The 16,361-nt window shown below is 52.5% G+C and overlaps 5 protein-coding genes across 5 annotated transcripts; 4 read left to right on the top strand and 1 right to left on the bottom strand.

The window, feature by feature from the left end:
* Positions 1–1,662: 1,662 nt before the first annotated feature.
* On the top strand, positions 1,663–4,251 carry N7516_002428 (uncharacterized protein; the record flags this gene model as incomplete). Its single annotated transcript, XM_057215148.1, has 1 exon — positions 1,663–4,251. The coding sequence occupies one exon, from the start codon at positions 1,663–1,665 to the stop codon at positions 4,249–4,251; it is 2,589 nt and encodes an 862-aa protein (XP_057077031.1).
* A 599-nt stretch (positions 4,252–4,850) lies between these two features.
* N7516_002429 (uncharacterized protein) lies at positions 4,851–7,889 on the top strand (the record flags this gene model as incomplete). The annotated part of the gene is made up of 1 exon (XM_057215149.1): positions 4,851–7,889. One exon carries the CDS (start codon positions 4,851–4,853, stop codon positions 7,887–7,889), a length of 3,039 nt encoding a protein of 1,012 aa, XP_057077032.1.
* Positions 7,890–8,696: 807 nt separating this feature from the next.
* kgd1 (alpha-ketoglutarate dehydrogenase KGD1) lies at positions 8,697–12,054 on the top strand (the record flags this gene model as incomplete). The annotated part of the gene is made up of 3 exons (XM_057215150.1): positions 8,697–8,918; positions 9,036–11,080; positions 11,139–12,054. The coding sequence occupies 3 exons, from the start codon at positions 8,697–8,699 to the stop codon at positions 12,052–12,054; spliced, it is 3,183 nt and encodes a 1,060-aa protein (XP_057077033.1).
* Positions 12,055–12,748: 694 nt separating this feature from the next.
* Positions 12,749–14,787, top strand: N7516_002431 (putative PHD finger domain protein (Ing1); the record flags this gene model as incomplete). The annotated part of the gene is made up of 4 exons (XM_057215151.1): positions 12,749–13,144; positions 13,216–13,868; positions 13,921–14,669; positions 14,729–14,787. The coding sequence occupies 4 exons, from the start codon at positions 12,749–12,751 to the stop codon at positions 14,785–14,787; spliced, it is 1,857 nt and encodes a 618-aa protein (XP_057077034.1).
* Positions 14,788–15,178: 391 nt separating this feature from the next.
* Positions 15,179–16,270, bottom strand: dscB (the record flags this gene model as incomplete). The annotated part of the gene is made up of 2 exons (XM_057215152.1): positions 15,179–15,862; positions 16,004–16,270. 2 exons carry the CDS (start codon positions 16,268–16,270, stop codon positions 15,179–15,181), a joined length of 951 nt encoding a protein of 316 aa, XP_057077035.1.
* Between the last annotated feature and the right edge of the window lie 91 nt (positions 16,271–16,361).

Below are 16,361 nucleotides of genomic sequence, written 5' to 3' on the forward strand. Positions count from 1 at the left end.
GCGTTCAAGCGGGTGATTTGGTCTTTAAGTACAGGGCCAAGTGTTGGAATGACCTAGCTACAGCCTTGCGTCGATTTTGAGCAGATTAGCACGTAAGCCGGAATATTTCCGTTTTTGGAGAGTGTAAAGTCGTGAAAATTAACATTGAGCAACAAAGGAAATCATAGGAATTGTCTCAATGGAGAAAATGCTTAGTTGTCATTTGCTGGATATACTATGTTAACCTGATGCCAGCGGCGGCAAGTCAAAATAACCTTATTTTTCCCGAGGAACGGTGACCGCCTTAATCCCAACTAGACCGCCGTAGAAAGCTTCCGACTCTTAGCTCAAATTGCCTAGGTAGCTAGACGGGGAATACATATACCTACTTGTGCCCGTAGCTGACCGATGGGCAAAGCACCCGGACATCACTCTACAGCCTACCCAGATCTCGACCACCCAAGCTAGCCATTCCTTCCAAAATGCTACTGCCGGCCCCTGGCCTTCCATGCTGCAGGAACTTTCGTCAAAAACGCCCCCAGGGCCAGATCTACGAAACTGCAATGGTCATCAAAATTCACGATCTCTTCAGGTGGAACTAGAAGAATGTCATTGAAATCAGGTAGAGTAGCTCTGACCTCCTCTTTTTGGGTTCTCGGGTAACGAGGTTTTCAGTCATGATCTATAGGAAAAGAATAGGAACTCTGTGCCGGCGATTATTTGAAATATGGGGTCCCAAAATATGTTCATCAGGCTTAATCATTTCAAGACTGGGCCGACGGCAGTACTGCAGTGGATTGCTGCTCTGTCCCTTTGGACGAAGAGAGGGAGAGAAGTGTGAGATGAGGGTTATGCAAGGTCGTTGTGTTTGCTGTCGGCTACCTACATAGGTCAGGTCACGCGACCATCTCGAGTCTCGAGCACCTGGGGCACGCAATCAATGGCTCAATGTGTTTCTATTAGTCAGATCCCAACGAGACCCTGGGGTAAAGCCCGGGCAATGCAAAAAAAAAAAAAAAAAAAAAAAAAAAAAAAAAACAGTTGAGACCGCGATATCTGTTGATGGCCTGATTGGTCCGGGGTTGTCAAGTATTTCAGCTCAGACGCAAAGACCTCGGGGTTTCCTATTTTGGGTTGCCTTTTTATGCATGTACTGCATGTTACCAGGAAACCTGCAGGAAGGCAACGAGAGAACAAATATGGGAGTGCTGTTAGTTAGTATATTCTATAGTTAGTTAAGGGGTTGTACTTCCTTATACTATAGATATGGAAAAACATGCCAAGACCTCTAGAACGGAGTGGAGAGCCAAAATCAGCCTGGGGGGCGTGCAGAACGTGTTGACTGGTCTAAGACATGTACGAAAAGACTCCCGAAATGGTTTAGTGGCTTAAATTCCTTGTTTTGGAGAGATTTGGGAGGAAATTACATCGATATAATTAGCATTGGCGATTATCATTTGGTATTGGGTATTCTAGGGCCAAATTGCTGTACGACGGCAAACTTCCAAAATTAGCCGCTATTATCCTCCCCCCCAACTTCCCTGGTTTTTATTTCTTTCCCATCCAGCCTGACTTCATTTCTTTGTCTGGTATCCTTGTTATCTCGAGTCCCTTTGATCCCGGAAACCCACTCTATCGATTTGAACTAGTCTGAATGGATAGTCGGTGACTAAGACCCATATTATGGCGTACAACGCCGTCGCTCAAGTCGACCACGAAGTGGCTTCTGTTTCTTCCGCTTCTGCATCACGCAGCCCTTCGCCCGCTCACGGACATGCATTTGAGCAACTACCGCTTGACACTGATCACATAGGGGGAGGAAGCCATCTAGAAACCGCCAAAACCGCGGATAACTCCAGTTTCGGCCAGTTAGGTTCGATGATCCGCTCCATGACTTCTACTAGCTACGATGTGGTGGAGGACGATGATTATGACGCCGATCCCTCCCCCGAAGAGCGATCCAATAGCCTCCACATCCCACCACTCAATACGTCTGTCGCGCGAAATTCTTCTCCCGAGACCCCCATCCACAGCGCATGCAGCGAGGTTCCCGTACCTCTCAGCCACCCTACCCCGGATTTGCAATCAATACAAGGAGCCTACAAAGGAAATGTAACGCGGTTGGAAGAAAGCGCGGAGCAGCTGAGTTCGTGTTCTGCAGACATTGAGAGCGAGATCCGTCGCCTTGACCAAGAGCAAAAGCGACGCTCAGTTAGTTCCGCGTCTAATTCGATCATTCATCGGAATGGCGCCTTCTCCCCAGCAGCGACAATTTCCTCCGCCCATGGATCGAATGTGTCTCCGGCGCGTCAGCGCTCTGTATCAGGGGCGCGTCTGGCCCGGCTCTCGGAGCCTGCACATGGTGAACACGAGCATGAAGTGGATGAATTTCCCGCGCTTCCTGATCTACCAGCGCCACAACCCCTTTTCAATACCAAGAGCGATTACTATTACGACCAATATGTTCCGCAGGTTGTTCCCGCCGAGGCAGAGTTGGAGCGCCGGGCCTCCGTCGCATCGAACGATACCTACCAGCAAGCGCGGACACTGTTCACGGACTTTGATGGCGTTCATTTTGCACCCTTGGAACCGGGTCGCCAGGTTTCTTTGGAGCAGCCGCCGCTCGCCCGCAAGCCGGAACATTACAAACGACCGCAAGCAGGAGAGAATATGGTGTTTTATCCTGCCCCTGTCCCACGCATGTTGAATCTGCCACCGAAATTATCGCGCAAGGCGAACATTGATCGGGATAAGCGCCGTACACAGATTGCAGGCGCCATCGCCGCCGACGATAGAAAGTCAACAGCTGTGCTACCTGATGCCGACAAAAACGACCCACGCGATGGTCAGAACGATAAACGCAAATCAACAGTGCCACCACATCTCCGTGCAAGTGTGTTTTTTGACCAGCCGAGTACATCACTCCAGGTTGCGGTTAAGCAAGACTCTGCGGTTGCTACGCTGGAGAGCATTTTGGACGCCTCTGCGAATGCGCCTGTTTCGGCTTTCACTGATCATCCGTATGCTGGTCATGCCGGCGCGACCGTCTACAACAAATCAAAACGCAAGACTCTGACAAAAGATCCCACAGGGGAAAGGAAAAACCGGCTTTCGCGAGCCACGATTGGCCAACCTTATAACGCTAATTATATAGACGAGCATGGGGACCCGGTCACTTCGCGACATGGATCAGAAGCCGGGAATGGCTCGGATAGAGATCATGATGAACACGGTCATAAGCGTGGGTCGGAAGGCACCGGTACCGAAAGTGATGAGCAATCTGAATACGAAGAGGAGGAGGAAGAGGAAGAAGTGGCGTTGGATTATGTTGGCCAACCGAACACTCTCATCGCCGAATTGGAGCTGCGGAAACATGAGTTGAAACACCGGCGGCGGACGGTGCCTGTACCTTTCCATGGGATGCAGACCACTTTGTTAGAAATGGACGAGCGAGCCCAAAAGCAAAGTGATAACCGCCGGCAACGCCCTATCGCTTTAGCCTGGGAAGGGCGGGACGAAGACGATGACGTTCCCCTGGCTATGTTGTACCCTGAAAACCCCAATGCCGAAAATGACGATCGACCTTCAGGGTTGTTGGCGAAGCGGCAACAAGAAGAAAATGAGCCTCTGAGCTCACGCCGTGCAAGGCTGCGAGGCGAACCACTTCCGCAGGCGGAGCAGCGTCCTGTTACAGTGTATACACCAGGGCCCCCCGCGCATGTTCCTGAGCCAACCCCGCAGAGTGAGGATGAGACAGAGATAGAGACACTTGCCGAGCGACTCCAACGGTTGAAGGGACATAACCGCTCGGAGAGCAAGTTCGCCAGCGACTTGATGGCCGAAATCGACACCCGGGCTGGAGTTGCGCCCACAGAAGCCCAAGAAGAGCCCGTCCCCAAGGAGGAAGAGACACTCGCACAACGACGCAGTCGCCTTCAGAAAGAGGCTGCTGCCCAACCTGCGCCCCCAAAGAACCCGCGAATGCGTCGGAGCATGGCCGCGCTTACACAGGGTCGTCCTCCCCAACTTAATCGACAGTCGTCGCATGATGTTTTCAATCAGCGGCCTGTCACCATGTCCCAGTATGGGAACCGCATGTCCATGCAACAATTCCCGCCACAGATGGGGTACCCGATGACACAGCAGTATGGGTATCATATGAACCCTGCGATGATGGGCATGAATGGCCATGGGTATACTTCGAACATGGCCCAGCACCCCGCCCCAGTCAAAACCGACGTGATCGATCGCTGGAGGCAAAGCATTCGTTGACAGCGTCTATTAATTTTTGCTTTATGTTTTGTCTGTTAGCATAGCATATGGTTTGAGCGTGTCATTTCTCTGATTTATTTTTCTGGAAAGGTATCTATGTAGCATATCAACATAACTGTACGATTTATAGAAAGAATTAGCTTAGCGCATGCATTTCCGGGGATTTTGGCCCATCTGAGGGCAAAAAAGAGTCAAGACAAAGAAGTAGGGGCAAGAATGTGACACGATATTGTATTTAGGCCCAGACACCACAGCAGGCAAGATGGGTGTAACCCCAACTTTTAACCGCGCGTTACTTTGATTTTTGATCTTTTCTATTTTATATAAATAGACATCAAAATCGATTGGCAAATTTATCTGCGGATTACCTCTATTTTTTTGATCAAATCGAGTTTAGTACGCTTACAAAAGTTCAAAAGTTCGGAGCTTAAGAACCTTGGAAGTTGACGACGGGTGGGTTTTGCATTCCCCCCACGGTCCAGTTATCTGTATATGACAGCGTCTTTGTTCAACATATGCAGTTGATAACTGTAATGGACTATTACGCCCCTTCTTAATATTCGCGACTCAATCTGGCGCCGTGAGGGCCTCAAATAACCATGCCGCCGTCTGCTGTCTTCTCGTACTGGCGCCGAGACCATCGACGTTCGTCCGTGTCGCCTGCTTCAATCCCCGCGCCCTCACCTGTCAAAGGGGCGAATGGAAGCCCGATTAGAAGCCCTCCCCAGATCCCAGAGATTCCGGATACACCGACTCTCACCACTACCCTTGACGGTAACTTATCCGATGGCCGCCCCTCGAACGACTCGCCGCTGGACATCGATACTTCCAAGCTCAACATCACCTCATCGGTCGCGCCGCTATCCTCCTCCATTACTCTTGCTGTCCCATCGCTGGCAGCCGAAAAAGAAAGCCGTCCACATTCCAGCCCCGGTGACTGCGGGGAAGAACAGTTTACATCCCAGTTGAATAGCTCTCAACTGTCTGTGACGGCTCTACGGTCTGACCAAGGAGACGGAGAGTCGAATTCCAAATCAAGCTCGCCCTTTCGACGTTCGTTTGGCAAGCAGAAACGATCGCCAACTGCGGCAACGGGCTCTGGTCATTTCCGGTTCAGAAGCTCACCCGACGATTCGCCCGCGGATAAACAAACAATGCAACAGAAGGATTTCAAGATGGATGGTAGCACAACTTCCCGGCGCACTGGAGATCGTGATGTGTCCGTAGAGCAGACACATCACAAGTCGGGCAAGGCGATGTTCCATCTCTTGAATCCCATGTCTCTTCTTGCGCGCAGGCGCTCCTCGCAGTTGGTTAGCTCCCGGGCAGAAGATGTCAAAATCAAGAACCGGAACGTTCCTGCTATGCCCGATGATTATGATCCCAGAATTCGTGGAAAGATCGTTCATGACTTCTCGGCGCCCCGGCCTCGTCGCAATCTTTCGGCTACCCAACAAGATACAGTTGTGAATGCGCAGGATACTTCACTACCACAAATACCTAGTCAACGGCGTGGGGCCGACTGGAATGATCAGGCAAAACGGCACAGTGATCATTCGCCTGTTTTCAAGGAACATTTTGAGGACCAGAATGTTCTACGGGTCGAAGATAAGGGTTATCTTCAGTCTTCACTTTTAACAGGCCAATCACTGCCTGGGCATGACAGCTCATTGCCGGTCTTTGCGCGGAACTTGCCTTCTCATCTACCAGAAAGAAGTGTAGGTCCTTCGGAACAACTTGAGCCAGAGACCGAGGAACCTCCCCCAAGCCCACCCAAAGCAATCTCCCATGCTCATCCTCAGCACCCCCAAGACCAAGATACTATCCCTAATGTACCCTTCAATCCCTTGGCCTTACCGAGACACCTCAAGAGCAATGCCTCTCGATTCAGCTTCGATATGAGCGGCGTAGAATCATCCACACAAGAGAAAATGTTAGAAGAGAAGCATAAGGCGAAGGAAGCTTCTCGCAGAATGGAGGATGGATACTTTGATGACTTCGACGAGGACTTTGATGATGACATGATGGACGACCTGGATGGTCTGGAAGAAAAGATTCCCGGCGTCAATGCAGATGCCGATGATGACGAATACAATGATTTCTCACTTGCGCGAAACATCAACGAGGCCAGGAGCTGGGCTATCCCGGGATTGTCACCCGTGGTTGCTAGCCCAGTCACTGCTGCACCGCCAGAACCCACAAACACCTCTCACTCTACGTCTCATCTCTTTGAGGCCACACAATTAGACGATGAACCCAACCAGCAAATGCCAGGGGAACAACCGTCCCTAGTTGCCCAATCTGACGCACCATCCACCCTTCCCCAGGTTCCGATTGCGAAACAAGCAGTCCCAATCCTTGACGACGACGATGATCTCTATTTTGATGACGGCGATTTCGGAGATCTTGATGCCGACAATCAAGATGGTGGATTTGATGAATCTATATTCGATGATATAAACAGTCATTTGTACGAACGGAAGCCAGTCGGTGCCCCTGCGGTACCTTTACCAACGGACACTGCTGCTCCGGGCGGGGACGACTCGTCGGAAGGGAAAGAAAGCCCCGTGGCAGAAAAAGGAATCCAGGGTCTGCAGCACATGTCTAGTGTTGCTAGTGACTATCGGGTCACAGGATCGGTCAAGCGTGGTCCCCTTGGCGAGCCAATACCAAATATGGGCCCTGTCCGTGCCCATGGTGGTGGTGTACTCACAGAGCAAAATCTAGATATTTTGCACAATGCTTTAGCGTTCGCGGCCAACGAAGCATCATATAGTGCACGATTTGAGCGCAAGTTCAGCACAAGCGAAGCATCTCAGGGGCAAGACAGCGCAGCCCAAACATCTCAGACAATAGTCTCGCAACCAGGTCTGGTTTCTGATGACAGCCGAATCAGCCAAGCTGCACATGCCATGGCCTTCGAAGACGTCTTCGATGATCAGGTCTCCGGCGATCACTTCTACGATGACAACGATGATTCGTATTTGGATGACGCAATCGTTGCTGCTGCTAACGCCGAAGCTCTTGAGAACGATGACGATGGCTTCTACGGCCAAGAGTTCGGCTTCTACGCACAAGCAGATGGTAACGGCGCCTCTGAGCTAACCAACGGTGGGTACTTTGGTCCGCGACGGGTCGAAGGCATCACACGGAACCACAGCAGTCGCGGCAAATTCCAGGAGCCCAGCTTGACCCCTATCACCGAACGAAGTGAATGGAGCACACGTAACTCTATGATCTCAGTGAAGGCCCACGGCGGTACACATCCAAATTCAGCTCTAGCGAGCCCTGGGCTGGCACAGCTGGTTGACATGGGGAATCTCGACGATGAGATGTCACTGAGTGCACTCATGAAGCTACGCCGAGGAGCGTGGGGTGGGAGCAACGGTAGCCTACGCAGCAGTACAGGTAGTCCGCCACCACATACGCTCTCGCCCTCTCACCGTGCAAGTTTGAATGGTGCCGAAGCAAGTCCAACGGTTTCTGAGGCGAGGCCTTTCAGTCCCGATGAGGCGGCCTCAAATGCTGTCGGTTATTTGCAAGATGACAACCACCCACGTACTGCTTCGCCCTTGTCGGGGAGGCCAGATTCTGAGGAAATTCCCACCAGTGGACCTCAGCGACTTAATGTCTTGTAATATTGTGCCTGGTTTCCCGCGTTTGGGTATAATGGTTTATTATTTATCTGGCATATTGAATATGCCCTTTTTTTTTCCTTGTGCGGTGATTTCGCATTGTCACGATTTCATGAATTTATCCAATGTTCTATAGTTTAGATGTTAATATTAATACAGACCAATATAATTAGATCAAACCAGATCTTATAAGTAAAACAAACCGGTCTTGGCGGGAGATCTATGATTAATAGTAATCCATTTTGGTGCCATTGGGCCGAAAACTCCCGTAAGAGAGCCCGAATTGCTTTAGCCGGACAGCGAGGAAACAGGCTCATTCGGGCACCTCCCGAGGTCCTCCACTACGAAGGTGGCGCCTGTTCCCCCGGGCATCGGCTGTGAGTCGGGCTGAGTCAGCGCACCAGCCTCACCTTCCGTGAGACCCGTCATTCTCGGCAGCTCTCTTCCTTTTGCGCTCTTCCTTTTGCTTCATCTTTCCTCTTAACCCCAACACACCTTGTTTTCTTATCTAGAGCGTTTGAGCTCTCTGATGAGTCCCGATTCTATACAGGTGCTACGGCAATACTAGTCGACACCTGATCTGTGATTTAACTCGTACGTGTACTTACGCCTCTCTGCTTTTCCTCCGTATTCCGGTTTGCTCGCGCGCCCTGCATGACAACTTGGCAATATTCAGGCTGACATTATAGCTTATAGTGAGTCTGACTCTATAACGTCTGATTTCACCAGAATCCTGAACAACCGTCTTTCAATTCCCCTTTCCTCTAAATCGAAAACTTTATTGGACCTTGATCCAAGAAAAATCCCGCAATGTTTAGAAACACTGCTCTCAAGGCCACCAACAGCGGTATGCTGCGTGGTGCGACCTCTTCATCATGTCGGCGCTCATTCCACCTCGCCACTAGCGCTCGCAGCTCTTCAAAAAGCTCCGGCTTCAGCATGACCGCCCGTCGGCCTCTTGCTGTTGTCGACCGTGCTTTCAACGGTGCCCGGTCCTACGCGGCCCCCGCGGAGGGCCCAAGTCAAGGAGTGGTAAGCAACACCAATATTTGTGATCGGTAGCGATCCGATCCGGGTTTCCGATAATCTTAAATAAACAAACGGGCATTCGACTAATGCGACGGCGCGATCTCGCCCTTACGTGAACAGGACCCCAACGATTCTTTCCTTACCGGTAGCACTGCCAACTACATTGATGAGATGTACATGGCATGGAAGAACGATGCTTCGAGTGTTCACATCTCATGGCAGACTTACTTCAAGAACATGGAGGAGGGCAAAATGCCTATCTCCCAGGCCTTCACTCCTCCTCCTACCCTCGTCCCCACCCCTACCGGCGGTGTCCCCCAGGACATGCCCGGCCAGGGACTCGCTGCTGGCGCTGACGTAACGAACCACTTGAAGGTTCAGTTGCTCTGCCGCGCCTACCAGGCCCGTGGTCACCACAAGGCCAAGATCGACCCTCTCGGTATTCGCGGAGAGGCTGAGGCCTTTGGCTACGACAAGCCCAAGGAGCTTGAGTTGGACCACTACGGTTTCACCGAGGGTGACTTGAGCCAAGAATTTGCCCTTGGACCCGGTATCTTGCCCCGTTTCATCACCGAGACCCGCACGAAGATGACTCTGCGCGAGATCATCGCCGCCTGCGAGAAGATCTACTGTGGCTCTTACGGTGTTGAGTACATTCACATTCCCGATCGCAAGCCCTGCGAGTGGATCCGTGACCGCTTCGAGATCCCCCAACCTTATAACTACTCAGTTGACGACAAGCGCCGCATCCTTGACCGTCTGATCTGGTCTTCCAGCTTCGAGTCCTTCCTTGCTACCAAGTTCCCCAACGACAAGCGTTTCGGTCTGGAGGGTTGCGAGACTCTTGTCCCCGGTATGAAGGCCCTGATCGATCGTAGCGTCGACTACGGCATCAAGGACATCGTCATTGGTATGCCTCACCGTGGTCGTCTTAACGTTCTGTCCAACGTTGTCCGCAAGCCCAATGAGTCCATCTTCAGCGAGTTTGCCGGTTCTACCGAGCCTTCTGATGAGGGTTCCGGTGATGTCAAGTACCACTTGGGTATGAACTTCGAGCGTCCTACTCCTTCCGGTAAGCGGGTGCAGCTGTCTCTGGTTGCCAACCCCTCTCACCTCGAGGCTGAGGACCCCGTTGTTCTTGGAAAGACCCGTGCTATCCAGCACTTCAACAACGACGAGACCAACTACGACACCGCCATGGGTGTTCTCCTGCACGGTGACGCTGCCTTTGCTGGCCAGGGTGTTGTCTACGAGACCATGGGATTCCACTCCCTTCCGGCCTACTCCACCGGTGGTACCATCCACCTTGTCGTGAACAACCAGATTGGTTTCACCACTGATCCCCGTTACTCCCGGTCTACCCCTTACTGTTCCGACATTGCCAAGTCCATCGACGCTCCCGTCTTCCACGTGAACGCCGACGATGCTGAGGCTGTCAACTACGTCTGCCAGGTCGCTGCTGACTGGCGTGCCGAGTTCAAGCGTGACGTTGTCATTGACATGGTCTGCTACCGTAAGCAGGGTCACAACGAGACTGATCAGCCTTCGTTCACCCAGCCCCTGATGTACAAACGCATTGCCGAGCAGAAGGCTCAGCTCGACAAGTACGTCGAGAAGCTGATTGCCGAGGGTACCTTCACCAAGGAGGACATTGATGAGCACAAGAAGTGGGTCTGGGGAATGCTCGGCGACAGCTTCGACCGCAGCAAGGACTACCAGCCTACCGGAAAGGAGTGGCTAACTTCCGCCTGGAACAACTTCAAGTCTCCCAAGGAGCTGGCTAATGAGGTCCTGCCTCACCTGCCTACCGCCGTTCCTGCCAAGTCTCTGCAGCACATTGCTGACAAGATTGCCGGTACTGGTGTTCCCGAGGGCTTCGAGCTCCACCGCAACCTCAAGCGTATTTTGGGTGGACGCAAGAAGGCCGTCGATGAGGGCAAGAACATCGATTGGGCTACTGCTGAGGCTCTCGCTTTCGGTTCGCTCGTTGATGAGGGTTACCACGTCCGTGTTTCCGGTCAGGATGTTGAGCGTGGTACCTTCTCTCAGCGTCACGCCGTCCTGCACGACCAGCAGACTGAGCGCACTTACACTCCCCTGAAGCACATCTCTGACAAGCAGGGAAGCTTCGTCATCTCTAACTCCTCCCTGAGTGAGTTCGGTTGGTAAGTTTTTTGAATCGGAACCCCCCCAACGTAACAACGATCCTAACACCCAATCTAGTCTCGGCTTCGAGTATGGTTACTCCCTCACCTCCCCCAACGCCCTTGTGATGTGGGAGGCCCAGTTCGGTGACTTTGCCAACAACGCTCAGTGCATCATTGATCAGTTCATCGCCTCCGGTGAATCCAAGTGGCTGCAGCGTTCCGGTCTGGTTGTGTCTCTGCCTCACGGTTATGACGGCCAGGGTCCTGAGCACTCTTCCGGACGGATGGAGCGTTGGCTCCAGCTTTGCAACGAGGAGCCCCGTGTCTACCCCGAGGCTGACAAGCTGGACCGTCAGCACCAGGACTGCAACATGCAGATTGCCTGCATGACCACCCCTGCCAACCTGTTCCACATCCTCCGTCGCCAGATCCACCGCCAGTTCCGCAAGCCTCTGGTTCTGTTCTTCTCCAAGTCTCTGCTGCGTCACCCCCTTGCCCGCTCTGATATTGAGGCCCTGAACGGCGAGTCCCACTTCCAGTGGATCATCCCTGATGAGGCTCACGCCACTGCTGCCATCGAAGCTCCCGAGCAGATCGAGCGCGTCATCCTGTGTTCCGGACAGGTCTACGCTGCCTTGAGCAAGCACCGCGATGCCAACGGTATCCGCAACACTGCCATCACCCGTATTGAGCAGTTGCACCCCTTCCCTTGGGCTCAGCTGAAGGAGAACCTTGACAGCTACCCCAACGCCAAGAACATCGTCTGGTGCCAGGAGGAGCCCCTCAACGCCGGTGCCTGGTCTTACGCCCAGCCCCGTATCGAGAGCTTGCTGAACGCTACCGAGCACCACCACCGCCGCCACGTCCTGTACGCTGGTCGCGCTGGCAGCGCCTCCGTCGCTACTGGTCTGAAGGCCGTCCACCTCAAGGAGGAGCAGGAGCTCCTGGAGGATGCTTTCTCTATTCACCAGGATCACCTGAAGGGCGAGTAAACGCCTTAGCGATTTGATTCGACTTCTGTTGATGAGCTACTTGGGATCTTGCACTGACACTTGCATTGAATTGGGTGTCATATATTCATTGGTCTTCCTAGAACCTAGCGTGTAATTCCGTGTTGTACTACCTCCTTTATTGTACTGATTTCTTTTGTGTGTTATCGATGTGTCCTAGGTTCACAGTCATAGGCTATGCTAGGGCAGTCTTTTTGGTTGTCCTAATGTAAAGTCCCGGTCTATACCTAGAATTCATGCTATATGTAAAATACACAAATCGTTGAGTTTTGAAGACGTATGTTTGTCTTTCTGTGTATAAATTTTCTAAATACCCATAGCTCAATAGTTAACTACAACAGTTAGTTAACTGTCGACTGACTACATCAACATTGTTCCTGATATGACATCACCCTCGTGCTTGGATGATTCAGCAATAGATGCCTTATCAGTGCCGCAGGCAGCAATCTCACCTGATTCGATTGCTCTTCTCCGCACTCAAACTTCCCAGCAGCAGCTTCTCGTGCATCGATGCTCTCCTATTGCTACACGAGGCGTTGACTATTGTACATGGTCTCAGATTATTGCTGAACACCATTGATTCTTCAAAACCTACTGTTTCCTCCTCAGATTGGGGAAGGCTCACCTCAACCCTCCTCCAACGGCGCAACTCCCAGTCCCGACTATGCCTTTCACCATGTCTGCCGTCTCATCAGCAGTCAATAATCCCCAGGGCCAAGGAATTCGGCAGTCCGCCCGTCAGACACGTACAAACCCGTCCCGAACCTCCAAAACCATCGGACGGTCGTCTTTCGCGTTCGGTCGAGGCTCGACAGCTGAAATTCCTTCCACGCCCCCTGTTCCCCACGGCTTCTACCCTGCACTCACGCATTTCACCGATGCTATTACAGCGCTTCCGCGCGAGTTCCGTCGCCACAACTCTCTTCTCAAAGAAGTTGATGCGAAGGCGTGGGCTCTCGAGGAAAATTTGCTGCAATTACTCCAGTTCTCCTCCCAGTCGCAGCCCGTCCCTCACCCTCCCCACCCAGCGCCTATTGTCGGGGGTGTAGTCCGGGAGGATGTTTTGCCCAAGGTGAGTTTTCCCCCGCTATTTGTCTACTTGTCTACTTTGGAGGTTTACTGATAGCGTCTCTCTTGCGCTAGGAGCTATCTCAGTCAGCGGAATCACCTGAGAGTAAAAGCCGCCGGCTTCTCTTCGATCGTGTACGCCAAAGCCTCTCGGACTTGATGATGACCGCCGATGAGAAGAATCACGTCATTTCGAACGCGAACGAGGAATTAGATCGTCAGGTTATCCGACTGGATACAGTGTTCCCGTACATTGCAGGCGAGATCAGCGAGGAGGCTCGCTTGGGCAGCCTGACACACTGGGCGTACTCGAACAAAAGTACCGCGAAGGCAGCGACTAACGAACGCCCGCGCCGGGAAGCCGTGGCGCAAAGACAGGATCTGTCGCACGTGCTTCAAGAGGCTGAAGCCGCGAGTCGCAGCGAGGCACGGCGCGACGCTGTTCTGGCACGGAAGCAACGTCGGGCGCAGGCCGACGCGGACTATGAAGATACGCGTAGCTCGGGCGCTCGCAAGACGAATAATGCGAAATCCCGAGGTGGAGATCACGCGGCTGACCCAGGCGCCGCACCCAAGCGTCGGAAGGTGGAACGACCACCACCGGTAGAGACTAGTGTTCCAATGGAGCGCTCTGCCAGCGGCGCTGTGAGCCAGAGAGCTGCGAATAAAGACCCAGCAGAGAAGAAGCGCTCCCGCGCTCCGAATCAGGCTGCTACTGCACGCAAAAAGTATGTCTCATTTCACTGCCCTCACTACTGCATCCAACTAACTTCATTTCAGGGCCAACGCGTCCAATGCGGCATCGCCCGTTCTGGCCCCGTCGCCTTTGATTGGAGCATTCAGTGGACCGCGGGGTGCGGCCAGTCCAGGACCCAACACAGCAAGACCACAATCTTCACGAGCCCAGCAGAATTCTGGACCTACAGGAAATTCGCGCGCCCGGCCATCATCATCGGCTTCGAACCTCGCCAACAACAGTATGCCGTTTCAACCACCCTTTCCGGAACTATCAATTAACCATATCCCCTCCGCAGACAAAATTGTCGATTCCAGGTCTACACCCCGGGATGGACCCATCAAAAACGAACTCATTCATGCAGAAACACACCGTGACCATGAAGGCGATGTAAACGGTAGAACATCCATTCCAACGGGATCCAAGCGCGAGGATCTGGATAGGAAAGCCGGTTCTGTCGAGGTCGAAACGACCAAGGGACGCAATTCCAAGACCTCGACCCCTATTCTCCCCGCATTCACAGAGCCCAGCCAACAACATGCACGACCCACGCGAAGTCGAGATTCGGCCTCTACCAAACGAACCCAGAAGAAGCCCATCCCACAGCCTATAATACCCTCCGACGACGAGTCGCTTCACGAGGGTGACGACGAAGACGAGGAGGGCGAGCCGCGCTACTGTTACTGTAATGAAATCAGTTTCGGCGAGATGGTGGCTTGTGATAATGACGCCTGTCCGCGTGAATGGTTCCATCTGTCGTGTGTGGGCTTGACGAAACCGCCTGGGAAGAATGGTAAGTGTCTGCTTTTCCTTTTTGTTGGAATCATCCAGGTTACTAACAGTCTCTATTAGTGAAATGGTATTGTAACGAGTGCAAGGATAATATGAGACGGAGTCGCAATGGGCGGTAACATGTCCTGTCCAAGGTTCTAGACATTGATGATATGGCGTTATATGGTGGTTTCAAATGGCACATACTCTAGCGGAGATATGGCCTTGCTAGTTGATATTCTAGACTTTATTCATCTGCAAATATCGTCTGGCCTTTCGTTTTGGTACTTATCTTTCTCTTGGATCGCCGAGTATTGTAGTATTCTATACCTATAGATTGGAGGCGTGTATTGCAAACGTGGGGACAGACACCACATGAATTAAGCGATGAACGTGTCAATATAGGGTTCTGAAGACGGGCTATATCTAATAGCAGCTAATGATCTATCTCAACTGTCCGTGGTACATCTATACCAGATAGACATGTCCCAACCAGCCTTGTATAGCTATCCAACTCAAGGGACAAGTACTCTACCAATCGCGCGTCAATCGATTAACAAACCCACTACCCTCAGCAGCACTATTCGCGCGCCTCTGAGCCTGCGCACCAGACCCCTCCAATCCCGAAGCCGAAGCAGCAACTTCACCCTCCAACCTCCGCCGTAGATCCTCATACCTCTCTCCCTCCGCACCACCAGACCCAGAACCAGAACCACCCCTCCGCTCCTGCTCACCAACCAACCAAGCCGGAACCCGGAGCCCGGTGCTGACCGGCGATAGACCCGGCAACAGCTCCGCGCGCCATGCTACACCGACGATCCAACCCAGTGCTGACGGGAGGAGCATTGCGGGGAACTGGGAGAGGGCTAGCTGGGCAGCGACGATGTAGGTGGTTGATTTGTCGGAGAGGAGGAGGGATAGGCTTGGTGCTGGGGGTTTTGGTTGGGATGTCTGTGTGGTATTGTCGGCGGAAGAGGGTTCATTGCCGGTACTGTTGTCCGGAGTGTTTGTTGTGGTGGGGGAGGATGTAGACCCGATGCGGTAGCGGTATGTGTGTGGGATAGTGGCGTAGTACTGCGCCAACAGGGCGAAGATGGTGGCTGTTGGGCCGGAGGGGAGGTAATTGATTATGTTGAGGGATAGAGGGCGGATTAGGAGGGCGAGGAGAATTGGCGGGAGGAGAGTCGTGTAGGGTAGTGTGGTGAGTAGGAAGGTCTGTAATAAGATGTATCATGGGTGTCAGCAATCGGTTTCCGGGTCGTATACCACAGACTCTGTTCAGATTCTCTGTTCCGTGGTCAAATATGTCTATGCATATCTGTAGGAACGAGGACAATGAGAAGAAAAAGGACTAACCGTGATCTTCCGCTTCCCCCATGCGCGTTCGACAACCCGTAGATGGTAGACTAGCATCGCGGCGAAGAGGGCTTCGGTGGAATTGGTGAAGCCGACGACCTGCCATATTAAGCCACGCCAGAACTGAGCATAGGGCCAGAAATGAGGCGATACATTGATCACGACGAGGTGTTTTATGTCGAAGAGGGAGAGGGCGACCGATGAGGCGATCGTGTAGATGAGGAGGGATTTGGTGAGAGGCGCATTTGTGAGGCCGGAGGTGAGCATCTTGAAGCCCCTTTTGTTTTGTTTTTTTCTCTCTTATTTAGTCTGATTCTGGCTTGGAAATCATCCAAGGTGGTGGGGAGAAGGTGAATTG

This window comes from Penicillium verrucosum, assembly GCF_028828655.1.
Source record: "Penicillium verrucosum strain IBT 35672 chromosome Unknown utg000001l_segment0_segment0, whole genome shotgun sequence".
NCBI classification, from domain to species: Eukaryota; Fungi; Ascomycota; class Eurotiomycetes; order Eurotiales; family Aspergillaceae; genus Penicillium; species Penicillium verrucosum.